The sequence below is a fragment of the Mesoplodon bidens genome, assembly GCF_964165515.1.
Source record: "Mesoplodon bidens genome assembly, contig: HAP1_SCAFFOLD_174, whole genome shotgun sequence".
NCBI lineage: Eukaryota > Metazoa > Chordata > Mammalia > Artiodactyla > Ziphiidae > Mesoplodon > Mesoplodon bidens.
Window position 1 is genome coordinate 859,152 of NW_027672266.1, and position 23,726 is coordinate 882,877.

General features: G+C 49.9%; 1 protein-coding gene across 1 annotated transcript in view; it reads right to left on the reverse strand.

Annotated features, from left to right (window-relative positions):
* Positions 1-23,726, reverse strand: part of LOC308610402 (uncharacterized protein) — a gene marked incomplete at both ends in the record, with an annotated part of 179,683 nt that overhangs the window by 4,618 nt on the left and 151,339 nt on the right. The window contains 2 exons of the mRNA XM_081259549.1: positions 4,742-4,912; positions 5,696-6,289. Of these exons, the coding sequence (XP_081115675.1) occupies positions 4,742-4,912; positions 5,696-6,289 (765 nt within the window). The remainder of the gene's footprint in view (positions 1-4,741; positions 4,913-5,695; positions 6,290-23,726) is intronic.

The following is a 23,726-nucleotide window of genomic DNA, read 5'->3' on the forward strand; positions in this document are numbered from 1 at the left end:
GTCTGGACGGATCCGCTTTCTCCTGGATCCTCGATGGTGGCTCCCGCCAGGCCCACGGTCATCCCTGCCGCCGATCCTTCGGCGCCTTTCAGGGCTGCAGGTGACCCACGGGGGGCATGATGGATTCCCTCTCCCTCCACATAAGCACAAGACGTGGCTCCAGTAACGTCACGAAGCTTGTGAAGCCCAACCTCATCCTGATCCCTTTCTCTGTGGAGCTCTGTGGTCTGAGCCAAGGGGAGGGGAGACAGGTAAGATAGAGATGACAGAAAGTGAGCTCAGAACTGTCCGCTCCTTTCTCATCCTGGAGCTGAGCAACTCAAGGCCTTATACTTAGAATAACCTTTGAAATCACCCAGTCTAAGCTCCCATTGGATGCAAGACCCCATCTACTGCACCCCTGTCAAACGGCCACTCCACTGTACTTGAACAGTCCCAGGGTCAGGGAGAGCACTGATACAATTCTCCATGATGATATACACTTTAACTTTATACCCTTGTGCTTCTCTCTCTGCAGGACAGATTCCTAGAAGTGGGGTTCCTGGGTCAAGGGATGCACACCTTTTACATTTTGGTGACTCCACGGGTGGGGCTGATTTGAGTCAGCGTGTCGGACTCCCGGGGAGACACAATGAAGGAAGGACTTCCTAACTGTGAATGATGTTCCCCACCTGCTGAGACTACCTGGGCTGGGGTAAGTGTTCAGGAAGAGACCAGACAGTCAGGATGCTGTAGAAGGGATTACAGCCCTGGTGATGAGACCAGTGCAGCCGAGATGATACCTAAGGTCTCTCTGAAACTCGGCCTCGTGGGACAAGGTGGAGAAGCACTCAGAACCTCTCCAGTGTTGTGACTCCTGTAGTGATAGCTCGTTTGTCCCTGACCCTTTTCAGCGGTAGAAGGTATTTCCCAGGCGAGTCTCAGAGAGCACCAAAGGCTATGAAGGACCAGCTTTGCCCTGCTCTCCCGAAGCGCCCTGCCCCGTGTTCTTGAGTCCCTGTCGGTGCTTACCACTAGGATATTGGCATCCTCTGTAGTCGCTGCATCTCCAGTTTGGAGCATCGGGGTACTGCTGTAACTGTCTACCGGTGGTCTCAGGATATAGACAAGCTTTTCCCAATAGGAAAAGAGGTCTTCTTGTGCGTCGGAAGAGGGGCACAGCTGCAGATAGAAAGTCCGGCCGGTAGCAAGATTCAGGCACAGCTGCTGTTTCTCCCGGTTGTGGATGGAGATCTTGACAAACTTCAAGGGGAGCAGCTTGGTGAGCTCTAGGGTCTTCACGGGCTTGCAACCTCTCCCCTTGGTGATCCCGGCACAGACTTTCCTTGGTCGGGCCAGCAGCATGACGTCAGGTAGTGGGAAGAGGGGGCTGGTGGATGCGACGCCCACAGTCACCGTTCGGACGCGGTTGTCTAGGTCAATCAGTTCTCCTTCCTTGCTGACCTGGATAAAGTCGCTCTCAAACATGGGAGCGTACTTGAAAATGTCATACTCTCCTCCCTCGTACAGTTGTCATTGCAGGACCCCCATGGAGGTCCTCGACACCCCCACTGAACAGTAGCTATTGGCCGTGTAATGAGGTAAACTCTCACTGCTCATGGCTCTCTTCGTTCAAGACAGAGCCACCAGCCACAAATTGAGTCTCGGAGAGAGAGAGAGAGAGGGAACGAAAGCACCTCGTCACCTCCCTGCAGGACTCTGCCAGAGTCTCTTGACCCGACCCTATTTATACCGCAAGCCCTTTGTGACCCGTCACCATCGCATCACACACCCCTTTGTTGAGCCTCCAAGCCCCCACCCCCTTGGGGCAGGCTCACCAGCCTCCCCCTAAACCAACCACCACGTCCATAGGGAACAGGCTGACCCTGCCAGGGTATACGTGTGGGTAGGCTGGATAGTCTTTCTACTCAAAAGGTTGAGAAAACCCTCCTGCTTTTGTAAATATCTGGGTGGTTTCCAGTCTTGTTGTTGTTACAAATCTCCATCATCTTGGCGCTTCTGCTGAATGATGTCCTGGGGATAAAATCCTGGAAGTGGACCGTGTACTTGCTAAGGGCAGGCATCCTATGGGGATTGCTGTTTTCTGTGCCCCCAGCATATATAGCACAGTGCTGGCAGGAACTTAGAAAGAGTGCTACCTGTCAGAGTCCCATTGGTACTGTCCTTTCCAGGATATGGAGAATTTTCTCACCCATTTTCTCTTTTCAAGGAGGCTAACGTTTTATATTTATATTTTTTTACAGTTTTAGAAACTGTTTTTCTTGTGAAATATAACACACATTCATGAAAGTGCACAAACCATAAATATATAGCTTAATGAGTAACAAGAAAGTGAGCAGCCTTGTAGCTGCCACCCAGAGCAAGGAATAGAACCCTGCCAGACCCTCTTCTGCGTGCTCCCTCCCCACAAAGGGAACCCAACCTTGGCTTCTATTTTTTTCCTTTCCCCCCTTCTTTTTTATTGACATATAGTTGATTTGCAATGTTGTGTTCCTTTCTGTTGTGTTAATTTCTTCTGTTAATTTCTGATTCAGTTTCATGTGTATTCTTTGTATATTTCATGTATAGTCTTTTTCCTATTCTTTTCCATTATGGATGATCACAGGATACTGACTATAGCTCTCTGTGCTCTACAGTAGGACCCTGCTGTTTATCCACCCTGTAGTTTGTATCTGCTAATCCCAAACTCCCAATCCTTCCCTGCCCCCAACCCCACTGAAAACCCCAAGTCTCTCTTCTATGTCTGGGAGTCTGTTTCTGTTTTGCAGATATGTTCATTTGCATCGTACTTTAGAGTCCATGTATAAGGGCTATCATATGGTGAGAAATGTTATTTTTTATATAGGCTTCCCAGGTCATCCTTATGCATGTGAATGTTTGAGAACTACTGTCTTCCACTGTAAAGTTATGGCATACTGGGGCTGAAAGAGGCCCCCCAGACCTCCTAGCCCAGTGGTTTTCCAACTTGGCTGCTGCACAGTAGAATTATTGGGTGAGATTTTTAAAACTCCCAGTGCTGGAGGGCTTACCCCACTTAAATGTCATCAGAATCTCTGGGATTGGGGTCAGGCTATCAATGTTTCTTTGTTTGTTTGTTTGTTTGTTTTGAAGCTCCCCAGGGAACTCCCAACATACAACCAAGGGTAAGAATCACTGCAGCGGTCCAATCCATTGGTTTTACAGTTGGGGACCCCGTGGCTGCCCACCGAGGTACCATTACAGAGAGGCAGAGTGACCCAAGAGAGTCAGTGGCCCAGACAGGATAGGAACTCAGATTTCCTGACTCCTCGTTGGTGCTGCTTCTACCATAAAGATTGTGTCCCTTTGTTGAGCCAATGACAACCCTGATCCCACCGTGTTCTGTTTTATCCTACACAAAGTAAAATAACTCCCAATGGTTTGATTTCCTTACAAGCCAGAGAGAGTTTCTGTTTTCATAAGGTGAACCTCTGACCCCAGCTATGGCCTGAAGCTCAGCCCCGGCTGCAGACTTGTCCTCCCTCCACCCTAAGTGCCCTGGAGAAGCCTTGCTGGGAAAACAGGCTTCTCTTTCTGGCAGTGGCTATGCACGTGTGACCTTCGAGCAAGCGACGAAAACCTTTTTCTGTGCTTATTTCCTTGCCTTCTACAGAGTGCCCATAACCAAAGCAAAGTGCTTTGCTGAGAAAAGGATGGTTGTTCAATAACATAGCCTCGTGCTAGGCACAGAACGGACAGCCAATAAATACTTGATGAGTTACGTAATTAATTCAGCAACGCAAGTATACACATCACACAGTCACTTCCCCCAGCTTGTCTTCTCCCCAAGCTATTTACATATTAAATCTTATTTCAAAAGATTCCCAACCTCGCAATGAAAATTTCTGTAGAGTGCATCTATTTCCAGCCCTAGTGTATGGCTTAATGATACTTAATACCTATCTTGTACAACAAAATTTTGATTCTGGGGTCTCAGGCCAAAGCACAATTCGCACCACAGAAGTCACTGTCAAGTCACTACCAGGCGAGCGGACATAGAAAACACAAGATAGCATTTCTTTCGGAGTTGTATGGTTTCCTTTATTAGAGAAAGTAGGAATAGCCTCTCTAGGGAAGGATCCAAGAAAACCGGGGCTTTGTCTACCTCCCAGTGGTCATGTGTGAGCCTTGTTGCTGAATGGGGAATGACTGAAGCGCCTAAAGACGGAGAGGATCTCACTGGCGGTCTTAGAGTCCCCGAACTGGTGGCGGGCTGGCTCTTCCTCCGTCTGCGAGCTGTCCTCCCCTCCTTTGTCAACTTTGGGGTTTTCATGGCCGCATGAGGACCAGTGGGAGGATGCTTTCTGGGTCTTGTCCCCTCGTGTCCTGTGGTGACCTTCACCTGTCCTGCGGTGATGGGAACTTTTCCTCGATGAAGACGTGTCCTTCTTTCCTTTTTTTCCTTCCAGGCTTCATCCCTGGGGTGGGAGACCTTCTGGCTTCCATCCCGTTCAGACGTGTAGCCTTCGCTCTGCAAGGTGGAGACCATGGGGGCTGCGACCTTCCCTTCAGCTCTTCCAGCAGCAGGCTTGCTGGTTGTGACTGCAGCTGGCAACACCATGCTCATGCTGCTCTCTGGACCATCTGCCCCCGTCGAGGATATGCTGGCAACATCCGCTGAGACCAGGCTCGTGTCCTGCAGGGATAGGCTGGCAGCACCTGCAGTGGCCTGGCCGGATCCGCTTTCTCCTGGATCCTCGATGGTGGCTCCCGCCAGGCCCACGGTCATCCCTGCCGCCGATTCTTCGGCGCCTTTCAGGGCTGCAGGTGACCCACGGGGGGCATGATGGATTCCCTCTCCCCCCACATAAGCACAAGACGTGGCTCCAGTAACGTCACGAAGCTTGTGAAGCCCAACCTCATCCTGATCCCTTTCTCTGTGGAGCTCTGTGGTCTGAGCCAAGGGGAGGAGAGACAGGTAAGATAGAGATGACAGAAAGTGAGCTCAGAACTGTCCGCGCCTCTCTCATCCTGGAGCTGAGAAACTCAAGGCTTTATACTTAGAATAACCTTTGAAATCACCCAGTCTAAGCTCCCATTGGATGCAAGACCCCATCTACTGCACCCCTGTCAAACGGCCACTCCACTGTACTTGAACAGTCCCAGGGTCAGGAGAGCACTGATACAATTCTCCATGATGATATACACTTTAACTTTATACCCTTGTGCTTCTCTCTCTGCAGGACAGATTCCTAGAAGTGGGGTTCCTGGGTCAAGGGATGCACACCTTGTACATTTTGGTGACTCCACGGGTGGGGCTGATTTGAGTCAGCGTGTCGGACTCCCGGGGAGACACAATGAAGGAAGGACTTCCTAACTGTGAATGATGTTCCCCACCTGCTGAGACTACCTGGGCTGGGGTAAGTGTTCAGGAAGAGACCAGACAGTCAGGATGCTGTAGAAGGGATTACAGCCCTGGTGATGAGACCAGTGCAGCCGAGATGATACCTAAGGTCTCTCTGAAACTCGGCCTCGTGGGACAAGGTGGAGAAGCACTCAGAACCTCTCCAGTGTTGTGACTCCCGTAGTGATAGCTCGTTTGTCCCTGACCCTTTTCAACGGTAGAAGGTATTTCCCAGGCGAGTCTCAGAGAGCACCAAAGGCTATGAAGGACCAGCTTTGCCCTGCTCTCCCGAAGCGCCCTGCCCCGTGTTCTTGAGTCCCTGTCGGTGCTTACCACTAGGATTTTGGCATCCTCTGTAGTCGCTGCATCTCCAGTTTGGAGCATCGGGGTACTGCTGTAACTGTCTACCGGTGGTCTCAGGATATAGACAAGCTTTTCCCAATAGGAAAAGAGGTCTTCTTGTGCGTCGGAAGAGGGGCACAGCTGCAGATAGAAAGTCCGGCCGGTAGCAAGATTCAGGCACAGCTGCTGTTTCTCCCGGTTGTGGATGGAGATCTTGACAAACTTCAAGGGGAGCAGCTTGGTGAGCTCTAGGGTCTTCACGGGCTTGCAACCTCTCCCCTTGGTGATCCCGGCACAGACTTTCCTTGGTCGGGCCAGCAGCATGACGTCAGGTAGTGGGAAGAGGGGGCTGGTGGATGCGACGCCCACAGTCACCGTTCGGACGCGGTTGTCTAGGTCAATCAGTTCTCCTTCCTTGCTGACCTGGATAAAGTCGCTCTCAAACATGGGAGCGTACTTGAAAATGTCATACTCTCCTCCCTCGTACAGTTGTCGTTGCAGGACCCCCATGGAGGTCCTCGACACCCCCACTGAACAGTAGCTATTGGCCGTGTAATGAGGTAAACTCTCACTGCTCATGGCTCTCTTCGTTCAAGACAGAGCCACCAGCCACAAATTGAGTCTCGGAGAGAGAGAGAGAGAGGGAACGAAAGCACCTCGTCACCTCCCTGCAGGACTCTGCCAGAGTCTCTTGACCCGACCCTATTTATACCGCAAGCCCTTTGTGACCCGTCACCATCGCATCACACACCCCTTTGTTGAGCCTCCAAGCCCCCACCCCCTTGGGGCAGGCTCACCAGCCTCCCCCTAAACCAACCACCACGTCCATAGGGAACAGGCTGACCCTGCCAGGGTATACGTGTGGGTAGGCTGGATAGTCTTTCTACTCAAAAGGTTGAGAAAACCCTCCTGCTTTTGTAAATATCTGGGTGGTTTCCAGTCTTGTTGTTGTTACAAATCTCCATCATCTTGGCGCTTCTGCTGAATGATGTCCTGGGGATAAAATCCTGGAAGTGGACCGTGTACTTGCTAAGGGCAGGCATCCTATGGGGATTGCTGTTCTCTGTGCCCCCAGCATATATAGCACAGTGCTGGCAGGAACTTAGAAAGAGTGCTACCTGTCAGAGTCCCATTGGTACTGTCATTTCCAGGATATGGAGAATTTTCTCACCCATTTTCTCTTTTCAAGGAGGCTAACGTTTTATATTTATATTTTTTTACAGTTTTAGAAACTGTTTTTCTTGTGAAATATAACACACATTCATGAAAGTGAACAAACCATAAATATATAGCTTAATGAGTAACAAGAAAGTGAGCAGCCTTGTAGCTGCCACCCAGAGCAAGGAATAGAACCCTGCCAGACCCTCTTCTGCGTGCTCCCTCCCCACAAAGGGAACCCAACCTTGGCTTCTATTTTTTTCCTTTCCCCCCTTCTTTTTTATTGACGTATAGTTGATTTGCAATGTTGTGTTCCTTTCTGTTGTGTTAATTTCTTCTGTTAATTTCTGATTCAGTTTCATGTGTATTCTTTGTATATTTCATGTATAGTCTTTTTCCTATTCTTTTCCATTATGGTTGATCACAGGATACTGACTATAGCTCTCTGTGCTCTATAGTAGGACCCTGCTGTTTATCCACCCTGTAGTTTGTATCTGCTAATCCCAAACTCCCAATCCTTCCCTGCCCCCAACCCCACTGAAAACCCCAAGTCTCTCTTCTATGTCTGGGAGTCTGTTTCTGTTTTGCAGATATGTTCATTTGCATCGTACTTTAGAGTCCATGTATAAGGGCTATCATATGGTGAGAAATGTTATTTTTTATATAGGCTTCCCAGGTGATCCTTATGCATGTGGATGTTTGAGAACTACTGTCTTCCACTGTAAAGTTATGGCATACTGGGGCTGAAAGAGGCCCCCCAGACCTCCTAGCCCAGTGGTTTTCCAACTTGGCTGCTGCACAGTAGAATTATTGGGTGAGATTTTTAAAACTCCCAGTGCTGGAGGGCTTACCCCACTTAAATGTCATCAGAATCTCTGGGATTGGGGTCAGGCTATCAATGTTTTTTTGTTTGTTTGTTTGTTTGTTTTGAAGCTCCCCAGGGAACTCCCAACATACAACCAAGGGTAAGAATCACTGCAGCGGTCCAATCCATTGGTTTTACAGTTGGGGACCCCGTGGCTGCCCACCGAGGTACCATTACAGAGAGGCAGAGTGACCCAAGAGAGTCAGTGGCCCAGACAGGATAGGAACTCAGATTTCCTGACTCCTCGTTGGTGCTGCTTCTACCATAAAGATTGTGTCCCTTTGTTGAGCCAATGACAACCCTGATCCCCCCGTGTTCTGTTTTATCCTACACAAAGTAAAATAACTCCCAATGGTTTGATTTCCTTACAAGCCAGAGAGAGTTTCTGTTTTCATAAGGTGAACCTCTGACCCCAGCTATGGCCTGAAGCTCAGCCCCGGCTGCAGACTTGTCCTCCCTCCACCCTAAGTGCCCTGGAGAAGCCTTGCTGGGAAAACAGGCTTCTCTTTCTGGCAGTGGCTATGCACGTGTGACCTTCGAGCAAGCGACGAAAACCTTTTTCTGTGCTTATTTCCTTGCCTTCTACAGAGTGCCCATAACCAAAGCAAAGTGCTTTGCTGAGAAAAGGATGGTTGTTCAATAACATAGCCTCGTGCTAGGCACAGAACGGACTGCCAATAAATACTTGATGAGTTAAGTAATTAATTCAGCAACGCAAGTATACACATCACACAGTCACTTCCCCCAGCTTGTCTTCTCCCCAAGCTATTTACATATTAAATCTTATTTCAAAAGATTCCCAACCTCGCAATGAAAATTTCTGTAGAGTGCATCTATTTCCAGCCCTAGTGTATGGCTTAATGATACTTAATACCTATCTTGTACAACAAAATTTTGATTCTGGGGTCTCAGGCCAAAGCACAATTCGCACCACAGAAGTCACTGTCAAGTCACTACCAGGCGAGGGGACATAGAAAACACAAGATAGCATTTCTTTCGGAGTTGTATGGTTTCCTTTATTAGAGAAAGTAGGAATTGCCTCTCTAGGGAAGGATCCCAGCCAACCGGGGCTTTGTCTACCTCCCAGTGGTCATGTGTGAGCCTTGTTGCTGAATGGGGAATGACTGAAGCGCCTAAAGACGGAGAGGATCTCACTGGCGGTCTTACTTAGAGTCCCCGAACTGGTGGCGGGCTGGCTCTTCCTCCGTCTGCGAGCTGTCCTCCCCTCCTTTGTCAACTTTGGGGTTTTCATGGCCGCATCAGGACCAGTGGGAGGATGCTTTCTGGGTCTTGTCCCCTCGTGTCCTGTGGTGACCTTCACCTGTCCTGCGGTGATGGGAACTTTTCCTCGATGAAGACGTGTCCTTCTTTCCTTTTTTTCCTTCCAGGCTTCATCCCTGGGGTGGGAGACCTTCTGGCTTCCATCCCGTTCAGACGTGTAGCCTTCGCTCTGCAAGGTGGAGACCATGCGGGCTGCGACCTTCCCTTCAGCTCTTCCAGCAGCAGGCTTGCTGGTTGTGACTGCAGCTGGCAACACCATGCTCATGCTGCTCTCTGGACCATCTGCCCCCGTCGAGGATATGCTGGCAACACCCGCCGAGACCAGGTTCGTGTCCTGCAGGGATAGGCTGGCAGCACCTGCAGTGGCCTGGCCGGATCCGCTTTCTCCTGGATCCTCGATGGTGGCTCTCGCCAGGCCCACGGTCATCCCTGCCGCCGATCCTTCGGCGCCTTTCAGGGCTGCAGGTGACCCACTTGGGGCATGATGGATACCCTCACCCACCACATAAGCACAAGACGTGGCTCCAGTCACGTCACGAAGCTTGTGAAGCCCAACCTCATCCTGATCCCTTTCTCTGTGGAGCTCTGTGGTCTGAGCCAAGGGGAGGAGAGACAGGTAAGATAGAGATGACAGAAAGTGAGCTCAGAACTGTCCGCTCCTCTCTCATCCTGGAGCTGAGCAACTCAAGGCCTTATACTTAGAATAACCTTTGAAATCACCCAGTCTAAGCTCCCATTGGATGCAAGACCCCATCTACTGCACCCCTGTCAAACGGCCACTCCACTTTACTTGAACAGTCCCAGGGTCAGGGAGAGCACTGATACAATTCTCCATGATGATATACACTTTAACTTTATACCCTTGTTCTTCTCTCTCTGCAGGACAAATTCCTAGAAGTGGGGTTCCTGGGTCAAGGGATGCACACCTTGTACATTTTGGTGACACACGGGTTGGGCTGATTTGAGTCAGCGTGTCGGACTCCCGGGGAGACACAATGAAGGAAGGACTTCCTAACTGTGAATGATGTTCCCCACCTGCTGAGACTACCTGGGCTGGGGTAAGTGTTCAGGAAGAGACCAGAGAGTCAGGATGCTGTAGAAGGGATTACAGCCCTGGTGATGAGACCAGTGCAGCCGAGATGATACCTAAGGTCTCTCTGAAATTCGGCCTCGTGGGACAAGGTGGAGAAGCACTCAGAACCTCTCCAGTGTGGTGACTCCCTTAGTGATAGCTCGTTTGTCCCTGACCCTTTTCAACGGTAGAAGGTATTTCCCAGGTGAGTCTCAGAGAGCACCAAAGGCTATGAGGGACCAGCTTTGCCCTGATCTCCCGAAGCGCCCTGCCCCGTGTTCTTGAGACCCTGTCGGTGCTTACCACTAGAATTTTGGCATCCTCTGTAGTCGCTGCATCTCCAGTTTGGAACATCGGGGTACTGCTCTAACTGTCTACCAGTGGTCTCAGGATATAGACAAGCTTTTCCCAGTAGGAAAAGAGGTCTTCTTGTGCGTCGGAAGAGGGGCACAGCTGCAGATAGAAAGTCCGGCCGGTAGCAAGATTCAGGCACAGCTGCTGTTTCTCCCGGTTGTGGATGGAGATCTTGACAAACTTCAAGGGGAGCAGCTTGGTGAGCTCTAGGGTCTTCACGGGCTTGCAACCTCTCCCCTTGGTGATCCCGGCACAGACTTTCCTTGGTCGGGCCAGCAGCATGACGTCAGGTAGTGGGAAGAGGGGGCTGGTGGATGCGACGCCCACAGTCACCGTTCGGACGCGGTTGTCTAGGTCAATCAGTTCTCCTTCCTTGCTGACCTGGATAAAGTCGCTCTCAAACATGGGAGCATACTTGAAAATGTCATACTCTCCTCCCTCGTACAGTTGTCGTTGCAGGACCCCCATGGAGGTCCTCGACACCCCCACTGAACAGTAGCTATTGGCCGTGTAATGAGGTAAACACTCACTGCTCATGGCTCTCTTCGTTCAAGACAGAGCCACCAGCCACAAATTGAGTCTCGGAGAGAGAGAGAGAGAGGGAACGAAAGCACCTCGTCACCTCCCTGCAGGACTCTGCCAGAGTCTCTTGACCCGACCCTATTTATACCGCAAGCCCTTTGTGACCCGTCACCATCGCATCACACACCCCTTTGTTGAGCCTCCAAGCCCCCACCCCCTTGGGGCAGGCTCACCAGCCTCCCCCTAAACCAACCACCACGTCCATAGGGAACAGGCTGACCCTGCCAGGGTATAGGTGTGGGTAGGCTGGATAGTCTTTCTACTCAAAAGGCTGAGGAAACCCTCTTGCTTTGGTAAATATCTGGGTGGTTTCCAGTCTTGTTGTTGTTACAAATCTCCATCATCTTGGCGCTTCTGCTGAATGATGTCCTGGGGATAAAATCCTGGAAGTGGACCGTGTACTTGCTAAGGGCAGGCATCCTATGGGGATTGCTGTTCTCTGTGCCCCCAGCGTATATAGCACAGTGCTGGCAGGAACTTAGAAAGAGTGCTACCTGTCAGAGTCCCATTGGTACTGTCATTTCCAGGATATGGAGAATTTTCTCACCCATTTTCTCTTTTCAAGGAGGCTAACGTTTTATATTTATATTTTTTTACAGTTTTAGAAACTGTTTTTCTTGTGAAATATAACACACATTCATGAAAGTGAACAAACCATAAATATATAGCTTAATGAGTAACAAGAAAGTGAGCAGCCTTGTAGCTGCCACCCAGAGCAAGGAATAGAACCCTGCCAGCCCCTCTTCTGCGTGCTCCCTCCCCACAAAGGGAACCCAACCTTGGCTTCTATTTTTTTCCTTTCCCCCCTTCTTTTTTATTGACGTATAGTTGATTTGCAATGTTGTGTTCCTTTCTGTTGTGTTAATTTCTTCTGTTAATTTCTGATTCAGTTTCATGTGTATTCTTTGTATATTTCATGTATAGTCTTTTTCCTATTCTTTTCCATTATGGTTGATCACAGGATACTGACTATAGCTCTCTGTGCTCTACAGTAGGACCCTGCTGTTTATCCACCCTGTAGTTTGTATCTGCTAATCCCAAACTCCCAATCCTTCCCTGCCCCCAACCCCACTGAAAACCCCAAGTCTCTCTTCTATGTCTGGGAGTCTGTTTCTGTTTTGCAGATATGTTCATTTGCATCGTACTTTAGAGTCCATGTATAAGGGCTATCATATGGTGAGAAATGTTATTTTTTATATAGGCTTCCCAGGTGATCCTTATGCATGTGAATGTTTGAGAACTACTGTCTTCCACTGTAAAGTTATGGCATACTGGGGCTGAAAGAGGCCCCCCAGACCTCCTAGCCCAGTGGTTTTCCAACTTGGCTGCTGCACAGTAGAATTATTGGGTGAGATTTTTAAAACTCTCAGTGCTGGAGGGCTTACCCCACTTAAATGTCATCAGAATCTCTGGGATTGGGGTCAGGCTATCAATTGTTTTTTGTTTGTTTGTTTGTTTGTTTTGAAGCTCCCCAGGGAACTCCCAACATACAACCAAGGGTAAGAATCACTGCAGCGGTCCAATCCATTGGTTTTACAGTTGGGGACCCCGTGGCTGCCCACCGAGGTACCATTACAGAGAGGCAGAGTGACCCAAGAGAGTCAGTGGCCCAGACAGGATAGGAACTCAGATTTCCTGACTCCTCGTTGGTGCTGCTTCTACCATAAAGATTGTGTCCCTTTGTTGAGCCAATGACAACCCTGATCCCCCCGTGTTCTGTTTTATCCTACACAAAGTAAAATAACTCCCAATGGTTTGATTTCCTTACAAGCCAGAGAGAGTTTCTGTTTTCATAAGGTGAACCTCTGACCCCAGCTATGGCCTGAAGCTCAGCCCCGGCTGCAGACTTGTCCTCCCTCCACCCTAAGTGCCCTGGAGAAGCCTTGCTGGGAAAACAGGCTTCTCTTTCTGGCAGTGGCTATGCACGTGTGACCTTCGAGCAAGCGACGAAAACCTTTTTCTGTGCTTATTTCCTTGCCTTCTACAGAGTGCCCATAACCAAAGCAAAGTGCTTTGCTGAGAAAAGGATGGTTGTTCAATAACATAGCCTCGTGCAAGGTACAGAACAGACAGCCAATAAATACTTGATGAGTTAAGTAATTAATTCAGCAACGCAAGTATACACATCACACAGTCACTTCCCCCAGCTTGTCTTCTCCCCAAGCTATTTACATATTAAATCTTATTTCAAAAGATTCCCAACCTCGCAATGAAAATTTCTGTAGAGTGCATCTATTTCCAGCCCTAGTGTATGGCTTAATGATACTTAATACCTATCTTGTACAACAAAATTTTGATTCTGGGGTCTCAGGCCAAAGCACAATTCACACCACAGAAGTCACTGTCAAGTCACTACCAGGCGAGGGGACATAGAAAACACAAGATAGCATTTCTTTCGGAGTTGTATGGTTTCCTTTATTAGAGAAAGTAGGAATTGCCTCTCTAGGGAAGGATCCAAGCCAACCGGGGCTTTGTCTACCTCCCAGTGGTCATGTGTGAGCCTTGTTGCTGAATGGGGAATGACTGAAGCGCCTAAAGACGGAGAGGATCTCACTGGCGGTCTTACTTAGAGTCCCCGAACTGGTGGCGGGCTGGCTCTTCCTCCGTCTGCGAGCTGTCCTCCCCTCCTTTGTCAACTTTGGGGTTTTCATGGCCGCATGAGGACCAGTGGGAGGATGCTTTCTGGGTCTTGTCCCCTCGTGTCCTGTGGTGACCTTCACCTGTCCTGCGGTGATGGGAACTTTTCCTCGATGAAGACGTGTCCTTCTTTCCATTTTTTCCTTCCAGGCTTCATCCCTGGGGTGGGAGACCTTCTGGCTTCCATCCCGTTCAGACGTGTAGCCTTCGCTCTGCAAGGTGGAGACCATGGGGGCTGCGACCTTCCCTTCAGCTCTTCCAGCAGCAGGCTTGCTGGTTGTGACTGCAGCTGGCAACACCATGCTCATGCTGCTCTCTGGACCATCTGCCCCCGTCGAGGATATGCTGGCAACACCCGCCGAGACCAGGTTCGTGTCCTGCAGGGATAGGCTGGCAGCACCTGCAGTGGCCTGGACGGATCCGCTTTCTCCTGGATCCTCGATGGTGGCTCTCGCCAGGCCCACGGTCATCCCTGCCGCCGATCCTTCTGCGCCTTTCAGGGCTGCAGGTGACCCACGGGGGGCATGATGGATTCCCTCTCCCACCACATAAGCACAAGACGTCGCTCCAGTCACGTCAAGAAGCTTGTGAAGCCCAACCTCATCCTGATCCCTTTCTCTGTGGAGCTCTGTGGTCTGAGCCAAGGGGAGGAGAGACAGGTAAGATAGAGATGACAGAAAGTGAGCTCAGAACTGTCCGCTCCTCTCTCATCCGGGAGCTGAGCAACTCAAGGCTTTATACTTAGAATAACCTTTGAAATCACCCAGTCTAAGCTCCCATTGGATGCAAGACCCCATCTACTGCACCCCTGTCAAAGGCCACTCCACTTTACTTGAACAGTCCCAGGGTCAGGGAGAGCACTGATACAATTCTCAATGATGATATACACTTTAACTTTATACCCTTGTTCTTCTCTCTCTGCAGGACAAATTCCTAGAAGTGGGGTTCCTGGGTCAAGGGATGCACACCTTGTACATTTTGGTGACGCACGTGTTGGGCTGATTTGAGTCAGCGTGTCGGACTCCCGGGGAGACACAATGAAGAAAGGACTTCCTAACTGTGAATGATGTTCCCCACCTGCTGAGACTACCTGGGCTGGGGTAAGTGTTTAGGAAGAGACTAGAGTGTCAGGATGCTGTAGAAGGGATTACAGCCCTGGTGATGAGACCAGTGCAGCCGAGACGATACCTAAGGTCTCTCTGAAATTCGGCCTCGTGGGACAAGGTGGAGAAGCACTCAGAACCTCTCCAGTGTTGTGACTCCCGTAGTGATAGCTCGTTTGTCCCTGACCCTTTTCAACGGTAGAAGGTATTTCCCAGGCGAGTCTCAGAGAGCACCAAAGGCTATGAGGGACCAGCTATGCCCTGATCTCCCGAAGCGCCCTGCCCCGTGTTCTTGAGTCCCTGTCGGTGCTTACCACTAGGATTTTGGCATCCTCTGTAGTCGCTGCATCTCCAGTTTGGAACATCGGGGTACTGCACTAACTGTCTACCTGTGGTCTCAGGATATAGACAAGCTTTTCCCAGTAGGAAAAGAGGTCTTCTTGTGCGTCGGAAGAGGGGCACAGCTGCAGATAGAAAGTCCGGCCGGTAGCAAGATTCAGGCACAGCTGCTGTTTCTCCCGGTTGTGGATGGAGATCTTGACAAACTTCAAGGGGAGCAGCTTGGTGAGCTCTAGGGTCTTCACGGGCTTGCAACCTCTCCCCTTGGTGATCCCGGCACAGACTTTCCTTGGTCGGGCCAGCAGCATGACGTCAGGTAGTGGGAAGAGGGGGCTGGTGGATGCGACGCCCACAGTCACCGTTCGGACGCGGTTGTCTAGGTCAATCAGTTCTCCTTCCTTGCTGACCTGGATAAAGTCGCTCTCAAACATGGGAGCATACTTGAAAATGTCATACTCTCCTCCCTCGTACAGTTGTCGTTGCAGGACCCCCATGGAGGTCCTCGACACCCCCACTGAACAGTAGCTATTGGCCGTGTAATGAGGTAAACTCTCACTGCTCATGGCTCTCTTCGTTCAAGACAGAGCCACCAGCCACAAATTGAGTCTCGGAGAGAGAGAGAGAGAGGGAACGAAAGCACCTCGTCACCTCCCTGCAGGACTCTGCCAGAGTCTCTTGACCCGACCCTATTTATACCGCAAGCCCTTTGTGACCCGTCACCATCGCATCACACACCCCTTTGTTGAGCCTCCAAGCCCCCACCCCCTTGGGGCAGGCTCACCAGCCTCCCCCTAAACCAACCACCACGTCCATAGGGAACAGGCTGACCCTGCCAGGGTATAGGTGTGGGTAGGCTGGATAGTCTTTCTACTCAAAAGGCTGAGGAAACCCTCTTGCTTTGGTAAATATCTGGGTGGTTTCCAGTCTTGTTGTTGTTACAAATCTCCATCATCTTTGCGCTTCTGCTGAATGATGTCCTGGGGATAAAATCCTGGAAGTGGACCGTGTACTTGCTAAGGGCAGGCATCCTATGGGGATTGCTGTTCTCTGTGCCCCCAGCGTATATAGCACAGTGCTGGCAGGAACTTAGAAAGAGTGCTACCTGTCAGAGTCCCATTGGTACTGTCATTTCCAGGATATGGAGAATTTTCTCACCCATTTTCTCTTTTCAAGGAGGCTAACGTTTTATATTTATATTTTTTTACAGTTTTAGAAACTGTTTTCCTTGTGAAATATAACACACATTCATGAAAGTGCACAAACCATAAATATATAGCTTAATGAGTAACAAGAAAGTGAGCAGCCTTGTAGCTGCCACCCAGAGCAAGGAATAGAACCCTGCCAGCTCCTCTTCTGCGTGCTCCCTCCCCACAAAGGGAACCCAACCTTGGCTTCTATTTTTTTCCTTTCCCCCCTTCTTTTTTATTGACGTATAGTTGATTTGCAATGTTGTGTTCCTTTCTGTTGTGTTAATTTCTTCTGTTAATTTCTGATTCAGTTTCATGTGTATTCTTTGTATATTTCATGTATAGTCTTTTTCCTATTCTTTTCCATTATGGTTGATCACAGGATACTGACTATAGCTCTCTGTGCTCTACAGTAGGACCCTGCTGTTTATCCACCCTGTAGTTTGTATCTGCTAATCCCAAACTCCCAATCCTTCCCTGCCCCCAACCCCACTGAAAACCCCAAGTCTCTCTTCTATGTCTGGGAGTCTGTTTCTGTTTTGCAGATATGTTCATTTGCATCGTACTTTAGAGTCCATGTATAAGGGCTATCATATGGTGAGAAATGTTATTTTTTATATAGGCTTCCCAGGTCATCCTTATGCATGTGAATGTTTGAGAACTACTGTCTTCCACTGTAAAGTTATGGCATACTGGGGCTGAAAGAGGCCCCCCAGACCTCCTAGCCCAGTGGTTTTCCAACTTGGCTGCTGCACAGTAGAATTATTGGGTGAGATTTTTAAAACTCCCAGTGCTGGAGGGCTTACCCCACTTAAATGTCATCAGAATCTCTGGGATTGGGGTCAGGCTATCAATGTTTTTTTTTTTGTTTGTTTGTTTGTTTTGAAGCTCCCCAGGGAACTCCCAACATACAACCAAGGGTAAGAATCACTGCAGCGGTCCAATCCATTGGTTTTACAGTTGGGGACCCCGTGGCTGCCCACCGAGGTACCATTACAGAGAGGCAGAGTGACCCAAGAGAGTCAGTGGCCCAGACAGGATAGGAACTCAGATTTCCTGACTCCTCGTTGGTGCTGCTTCTACCATAAAGATTGTGTCCCTTTGTTGAGCCAATGACAACCCTGATCCCCCCGTGTTCTGTTTTATCCTACACAAAGTAAAATAACTCCCAATGGTTTGATTTCCTTACAAGCCAGAGAGAGTTTCTGTTTTCATAAGGTGAACCTCTGACCCCAGCTATGGCCTGAAGCTCAGCCCCGGCTGCAGACTTGTCCTCCCTCCACCCTAAGTGCCCTGGGGAAGCCTTGCTGGGAAAACAGGCTTCTCTTTCTGGCAGTGGCTATGCACGTGTGACCTTCGAGCAAGCGACGAAAACCTTTTTCTGTGCTTATTTCCTTGCCTTCTACAGAGTGCCCATAACCAAAGCAAAGTGCTTTGCTGAGAAAAGGATGGTTGTTCAATAACATAGCCTCGTGCTAGGCACAGAACGGACAGCCAATAAATACTTGATGAGTTACGTAATTAATTCAGCAACGCAAGTATACACATCACACAGTCACTTCCCCCAGCTTGTCTTCTCCCCAAGCTATTTACATATTAAATCTTATTTCAAAAGATTCCCAACCTCGCAATGAAAATTTCTGTAGAGTGCATCTATTTCCAGCCCTAGTGTATGGCTTAATGATACTTAATACCTATCTTGTACAACAAAATTTTGATTCTGGGGTCTCAGGCCAAAGCACAATTCGCACCACAGAAGTCACTGTCAAGTCACTACCAGGTGAGGGGACATAGAAAACACAAGATAGCATTTCTTTCGGAGTTGTATGGTTTCCTTTATTAGAGAAAGTAGGAATTGCCTCTCTAGGGAAGGATCCCAGCCAACCGGGGCTTTGTCTACCTCCCAGTGGTCATGTGTGAGCCTTGTTGCTGAATGGGGAATGACTGAAGCGCCTAAAGACGGAGAGGATCTCACTGGCGGTCTTACTTAGAGTCCCCGAACTGGTGGCGGGCTGGCTCTTCCTCCGTCTGCGAGCTGTCCTCCCCTCCTTTGTCAACTTTGGGGTTTTCATGGCCGCATGAGGACCAGTGGGAGGATGCTTTCTGGGTCTTGTCCCCTCGTGTCCTGTGGTGACCTTCACCTGTCCTGCGGTGATGGGAACTTTTCCTCGATGAAGACGTGTCCTTCTTTCCTTTTTTTCCTTCCAGGCTTCATCCCTGGGGTGGGAGACCTTCTGGCTTCCATCCCGTTCAGACGTGTAGCCTTCGCTCTGCAAGGCGGAGACCATGGGGGCTGCGACCTTCCCTTCAGCTCTTCCAGCAGCAGGCTTGCTGGTTGTGACTGCAGCTGGCAACACCATGCTCATGCTGCTCTCTGGACCATCTGCCCCCGTCGAGGATATGCTGGCAACACCCGCCGAGACCAGGTTCGTGTCCTGCAGGGATAGGCTGGCAGCACCTGCAGTGGCCTGGACGGATCCGCTTTCTCCTGGATCCTCGATGATGGCTCCCGCCAGGCCCACGGTCATCCCTGCCGCCGATCCTTTGGCGCCTTTCAGGGCTGCAGGTGACCCACGGGGGGCATGATGGATTCCCTCTCCCCCCACATAAGCACAAGACGTGGCTCCAGTCACGTCACGAAGCTTGTGAAGCCCAACCTCATCCTGATCCCTTTCTCTGTGGAGCTCTGTGGTCTGAGCCAAGGGGAGGAGAGACAGGTAAGATAGAGATGACAGAAAGTGAGCTCAGAACTGTCCGCTCCTCTCTCATCCTGGAGCTGAGCAACTCAAGGCCTTATACTTAGAATAACCTTTGAAATCACCCAGTCTAAGCTCCCATTGGATGCAAGACCCCATCTACTGCACCCCTGTCAAACGGCCACTCCACTTTTCTTGAACAGTCCCAGGGTCAGGGAGAGCACTGATACAATTCTCCATGATGATATACACTTTAACTTTATACCCTTGTGCTTCTCTCTCTGCAGGACAGATTCCTAGAAGTGGGGTTCCTGGGTCAAGGGATGCACACCTTGTACATTTTGGTGACTCCACGGGTGGGGCTGATTTGAGTCAGCGTGTCGGACTCCCGGGGAGACACAATGAAGGAAGGACTTCCTAACTGTGAATGATGTTCCCCACCTGCTGAGACTACCTGGGCTGGGGTAAGTGTTCAGGAAGAGACCAGACAGTCAGGATGCTGTAGAAGGGATTACAGCCCTGGTGATGAGACCAGTGCAGCCGAGATGATACCTAAGGTCTCTCTGAAACTCGGCCTCGTGGGACAAGGTGGAGAAGCACTCAGAACCTCTCCAGTGTTGTGACTCCCGTAGTGATAGCTCGTTTGTCCCTGACCCTTTTCAACGGTAGAAGGTATTTCCCAGGCGAGTCTCAGAGAGCACCAAAGGCTATGAAGGACCAGCTTTGCCCTGCTCTCCCGAAGCGCCCTGCCCCGTGTTCTTGAGTCCCTGTCGGTGCTTACCACTAGGATTTTGGCATCCTCTGTAGTCGCTGCATCTCCAGTTTGGAGCATCGGGGTACTGCTGTAACTGTCTACCGGTGGTCTCAGGATATAGACAAGCTTTTCCCAATAGGAAAAGAGGTCTTCTTGTGCGTCGGAAGAGGGGCACAGCTGCAGATAGAAAGTCCGGCCGGTAGCAAGATTCAGGCACAGCTGCTGTTTCTCCCGGTTGTGGATGGAGATCTTGACAAACTTCAAGGGGAGCAGCTTGGTGAGCTCTAGGGTCTTCACGGGCTTGCAACCTCTCCCCTTGGTGATCCCGGCACAGACTTTTCTTGGTCGGGCCAGCAGCATGACGTCAGGTAGTGGGAAGAGGGGGCTGGTGGATGCGACGCCCACAGTCACCGTTCGGACGCGGTTGTCTAGGTCAATCAGTTCTCCTTCCTTGCTGACCTGGATAAAGTCGCTCTCAAACATGGGAGCGTACTTGAAAATGTCATACTCTCCTCCCTCGTACAGTTGTCGTTGCAGGACCCCCATGGAGGTCCTCGACACCCCCACTGAACAGTAGCTATTGGCCGTGTAATGAGGTAAACTCTCACTGCTCATGGCTCTCTTCGTTCAAGACAGAGCCACCAGCCACAAATTGAGTCTCGGAGAGAGAGAGAGAGAGGGAACGAAAGCACCTCGTCACCTCCCTGCAGGACTCTGCCAGAGTCTCTTGACCCGACCCTATTTATACCGCAAGCCCTTTGTGACCCGTCACCATCGCATCACACACCCCTTTGTTGAGCCTCCAAGCCCCCACCCCCTTGGGGCAGGCTCACCAGCCTCCCCCTAAACCAACCACCACGTCCATAGGGAACAGGCTGACCCTGCCAGGGTATACGTGTGGGTAGGCTGGATAGTCTTTCTACTCAAAAGGTTGAGAAAACCCTCCTGCTTTTGTAAATATCTGGGTGGTTTCCAGTCTTGTTGTTGTTACAAATCTCCATCATCTTGGCGCTTCTGCTGAATGATGTCCTGGGGATAAAATCCTGGAAGTGGACCGTGTACTTGCTAAGGGCAGGCATCCTATGGTGATTGCTGTTCTCTGTGCCCCCAGCATATATAGCACAGTGCTGGCAGGAACTTAGAAAGAGTGCTACCTGTCAGAGTCCCATTGGTACTGTCATTTCCAGGATATGGAGAATTTTCTCACCCATTTTCTCTTTTCAAGGAGGCTAACGTTTTATATTTATATTTTTTTACAGTTTTAGAAACTGTTTTTCTTGTGAAATATAACACACATTCATGAAAGTGCACAAACCATAAATATATAGCTTAATGAGTAACAAGAAAGTGAGCAGCCTTGTAGCTGCCACCCAGAGCAAGGAATAGAACCCTGCCAGCCCCTCTTCTGCGTGCTCCCTCCCCACAAAGGGAACCCAACCTTGGCTTCTATTTTTTTCCTTTCCCCCCTTCTTTTTTATTGACGTATAGTTGATTTGCAATGTTGTGTTCCTTTCTGTTGTGTTAATTTCTTCTGTTAATTTCTGATTCAGTTTCATGTGTATTCTTTGTATATTTCATGTATAGTCTTTTTCCTATTCTTTTCCATTATGGTTGATCACAGGATACTGACTATAGCTCTCTGTGCTCTACAGTAGGACCCTGCTGTTTATCCACCCTGTAGTTTGTATCTGCTAATCCCAAACTCCCAATCCTTCCCTGCCCCCAACCCCACTGAAAACCCCAAGTCTCTCTTCTATGTCTGGGAGTCTGTTTCTGTTTTGCAGATATGTTCATTTGCATCGTACTTTAGAGTCCATGTATAAGGGCTATCATATGGTGAGAAATGTTATTTTTTATATAGGCTTCCCAGGTCATCCTTATGCATGTGAATGTTTGAGAACTACTGTCTTCCACTGTAAAGTTATGGCATACTGGGGCTGAAAGAGGCCCCCCAGACCTCCTAGCCCAGTGGTTTTCCAACTTGGCTGCTGCACAGTAGAATTATTGGGTGAGATTTTTAAAACTCCCAGTGCTGGAGGGCTTACCCCACTTAAATGTCATCAGAATCTCTGGGATTGGGGTCAGGCTATCAATGTTTTTTTGTTTGTTTGTTTGTTTGTTTTGAAGCTCCCCAGGGAACTCCCAACATACAACCAAGGGTAAGAATCACTGCAGCGGTCCAATCCATTGGTTTTACAGTTGGGGACCCCGTGGCTGCCCACCGAGGTACCATTACAGAGAGGCAGAGTGACCCAAGAGAGTCAGTGGCCCAGACAGGATAGGAACTCAGATTTCCTGACTCCTCGTTGGTGCTGCTTCTACCATAAAGATTGTGTCCCTTTGTTGAGCCAATGACAACCCTGATCCCCCCGTGTTCTGTTTTATCCTACACAAAGTAAAATAACTCCCAATGGTTTGATTTCCTTACAAGCCAGAGAGAGTTTCTGTTTTCATAAGGTGAACCTCTGACCCCAGCTATGGCCTGAAGCTCAGCCCCGGCTGCAGACTTGTCCTCCCTCCACCCTAAGTGCCCTGGGGAAGCCTTGCTGGGAAAACAGGCTTCTCTTTCTGGCAGTGGCTATGCACGTGTGACCTTCGAGCAAGCGACGAAAACCTTTTTCTGTGCTTATTTCCTTGCCTTCTACAGAGTGCCCATAACCAAAGCAAAGTGCTTTGCTGAGAAAAGGATGGTTGTTCAATAACATAGCCTCGTGCTAGGCACAGAACGGACAGCCAATAAATACTTGATGAGTTACGTAATTAATTCAGCAACGCAAGTATACACATCACACAGTCACTTCCCCCAGCTTGTCTTCTCCCCAAGCTATTTACATATTAAATCTTATTTCAAAAGATTCCCAACCTCGCAATGAAAATTTCTGTAGAGTGCATCTATTTCCAGCCCTAGTGTATGGCTTAATGATACTTAATACCTATCTTGTACAACAAAATTTTGATTCTGGGGTCTCAGGCCAAAGCACAATTCGCACCACAGAAGTCACTGTCAAGTCACTACCAGGTGAGGGGACATAGAAAACACAAGATAGCATTTCTTTCGGAGTTGTATGGTTTCCTTTATTAGAGAAAGTAGGAATTGCCTCTCTAGGGAAGGATCCCAGCCAACCGGGGCTTTGTCTACCTCCCAGTGGTCATGTGTGAGCCTTGTTGCTGAATGGGGAATGACTGAAGCGCCTAAAGACGGAGAGGATCTCACTGGCGGTCTTACTTAGAGTCCCCGAACTGGTGGCGGGCTGGCTCTTCCTCCGTCTGCGAGCTGTCCTCCCCTCCTTTGTCAACTTTGGGGTTTTCATGGCCGCATGAGGACCAGTGGGAGGATGCTTTCTGGGTCTTGTCCCCTCGTGTCCTGTGGTGACCTTCACCTGTCCTGCGGTGATGGGAACTTTTCCTCGATGAAGACGTGTCCTTCTTTCCTTTTTTTCCTTCCAGGCTTCATCCCTGGGGTGGGAGACCTTCTGGCTTCCATCCCGTTCAGACGTGTAGCCTTCGCTCTGCAAGGTGGAGACCATGGGGGCTGCGACCTTCCCTTCAGCTCTTCCAGCAGCAGGCTTGCTGGTTGTGACTGCAGCTGGCAACACCATGCTCATGCTGCTCTCTGGACCATCTGCCCCCGTCGAGGATATGCTGGCAACACCCGCCGAGACCAGGTTCGTGTCCTGCAGGGATAGGCTGGCAGCACCTGCAGTGGCCTGGACGGATCCGCTTTCTCCTGGATCCTCGATGGTGGCTCCCGCCAGGCCCACGGTCATCCCTGCCGCCGATCCTTCGGCGCCTTTCAGGGCTGCAGGTGACCCACGGGGGGCATGATGGATTCCCTCTCCCACCACATAAGCACAAGACGTGGCTCCAGTAACGTCACGAAGCTTGTGAAGCCCAACCGCATCCTGATCCCTTTCTCTGTGGAGCTCTGTGGTCTGAGCCAAGGGGAGGAGAGACAGGTAAGATAGAGATGACAGAAAGTGAGCTCAGAACTGTC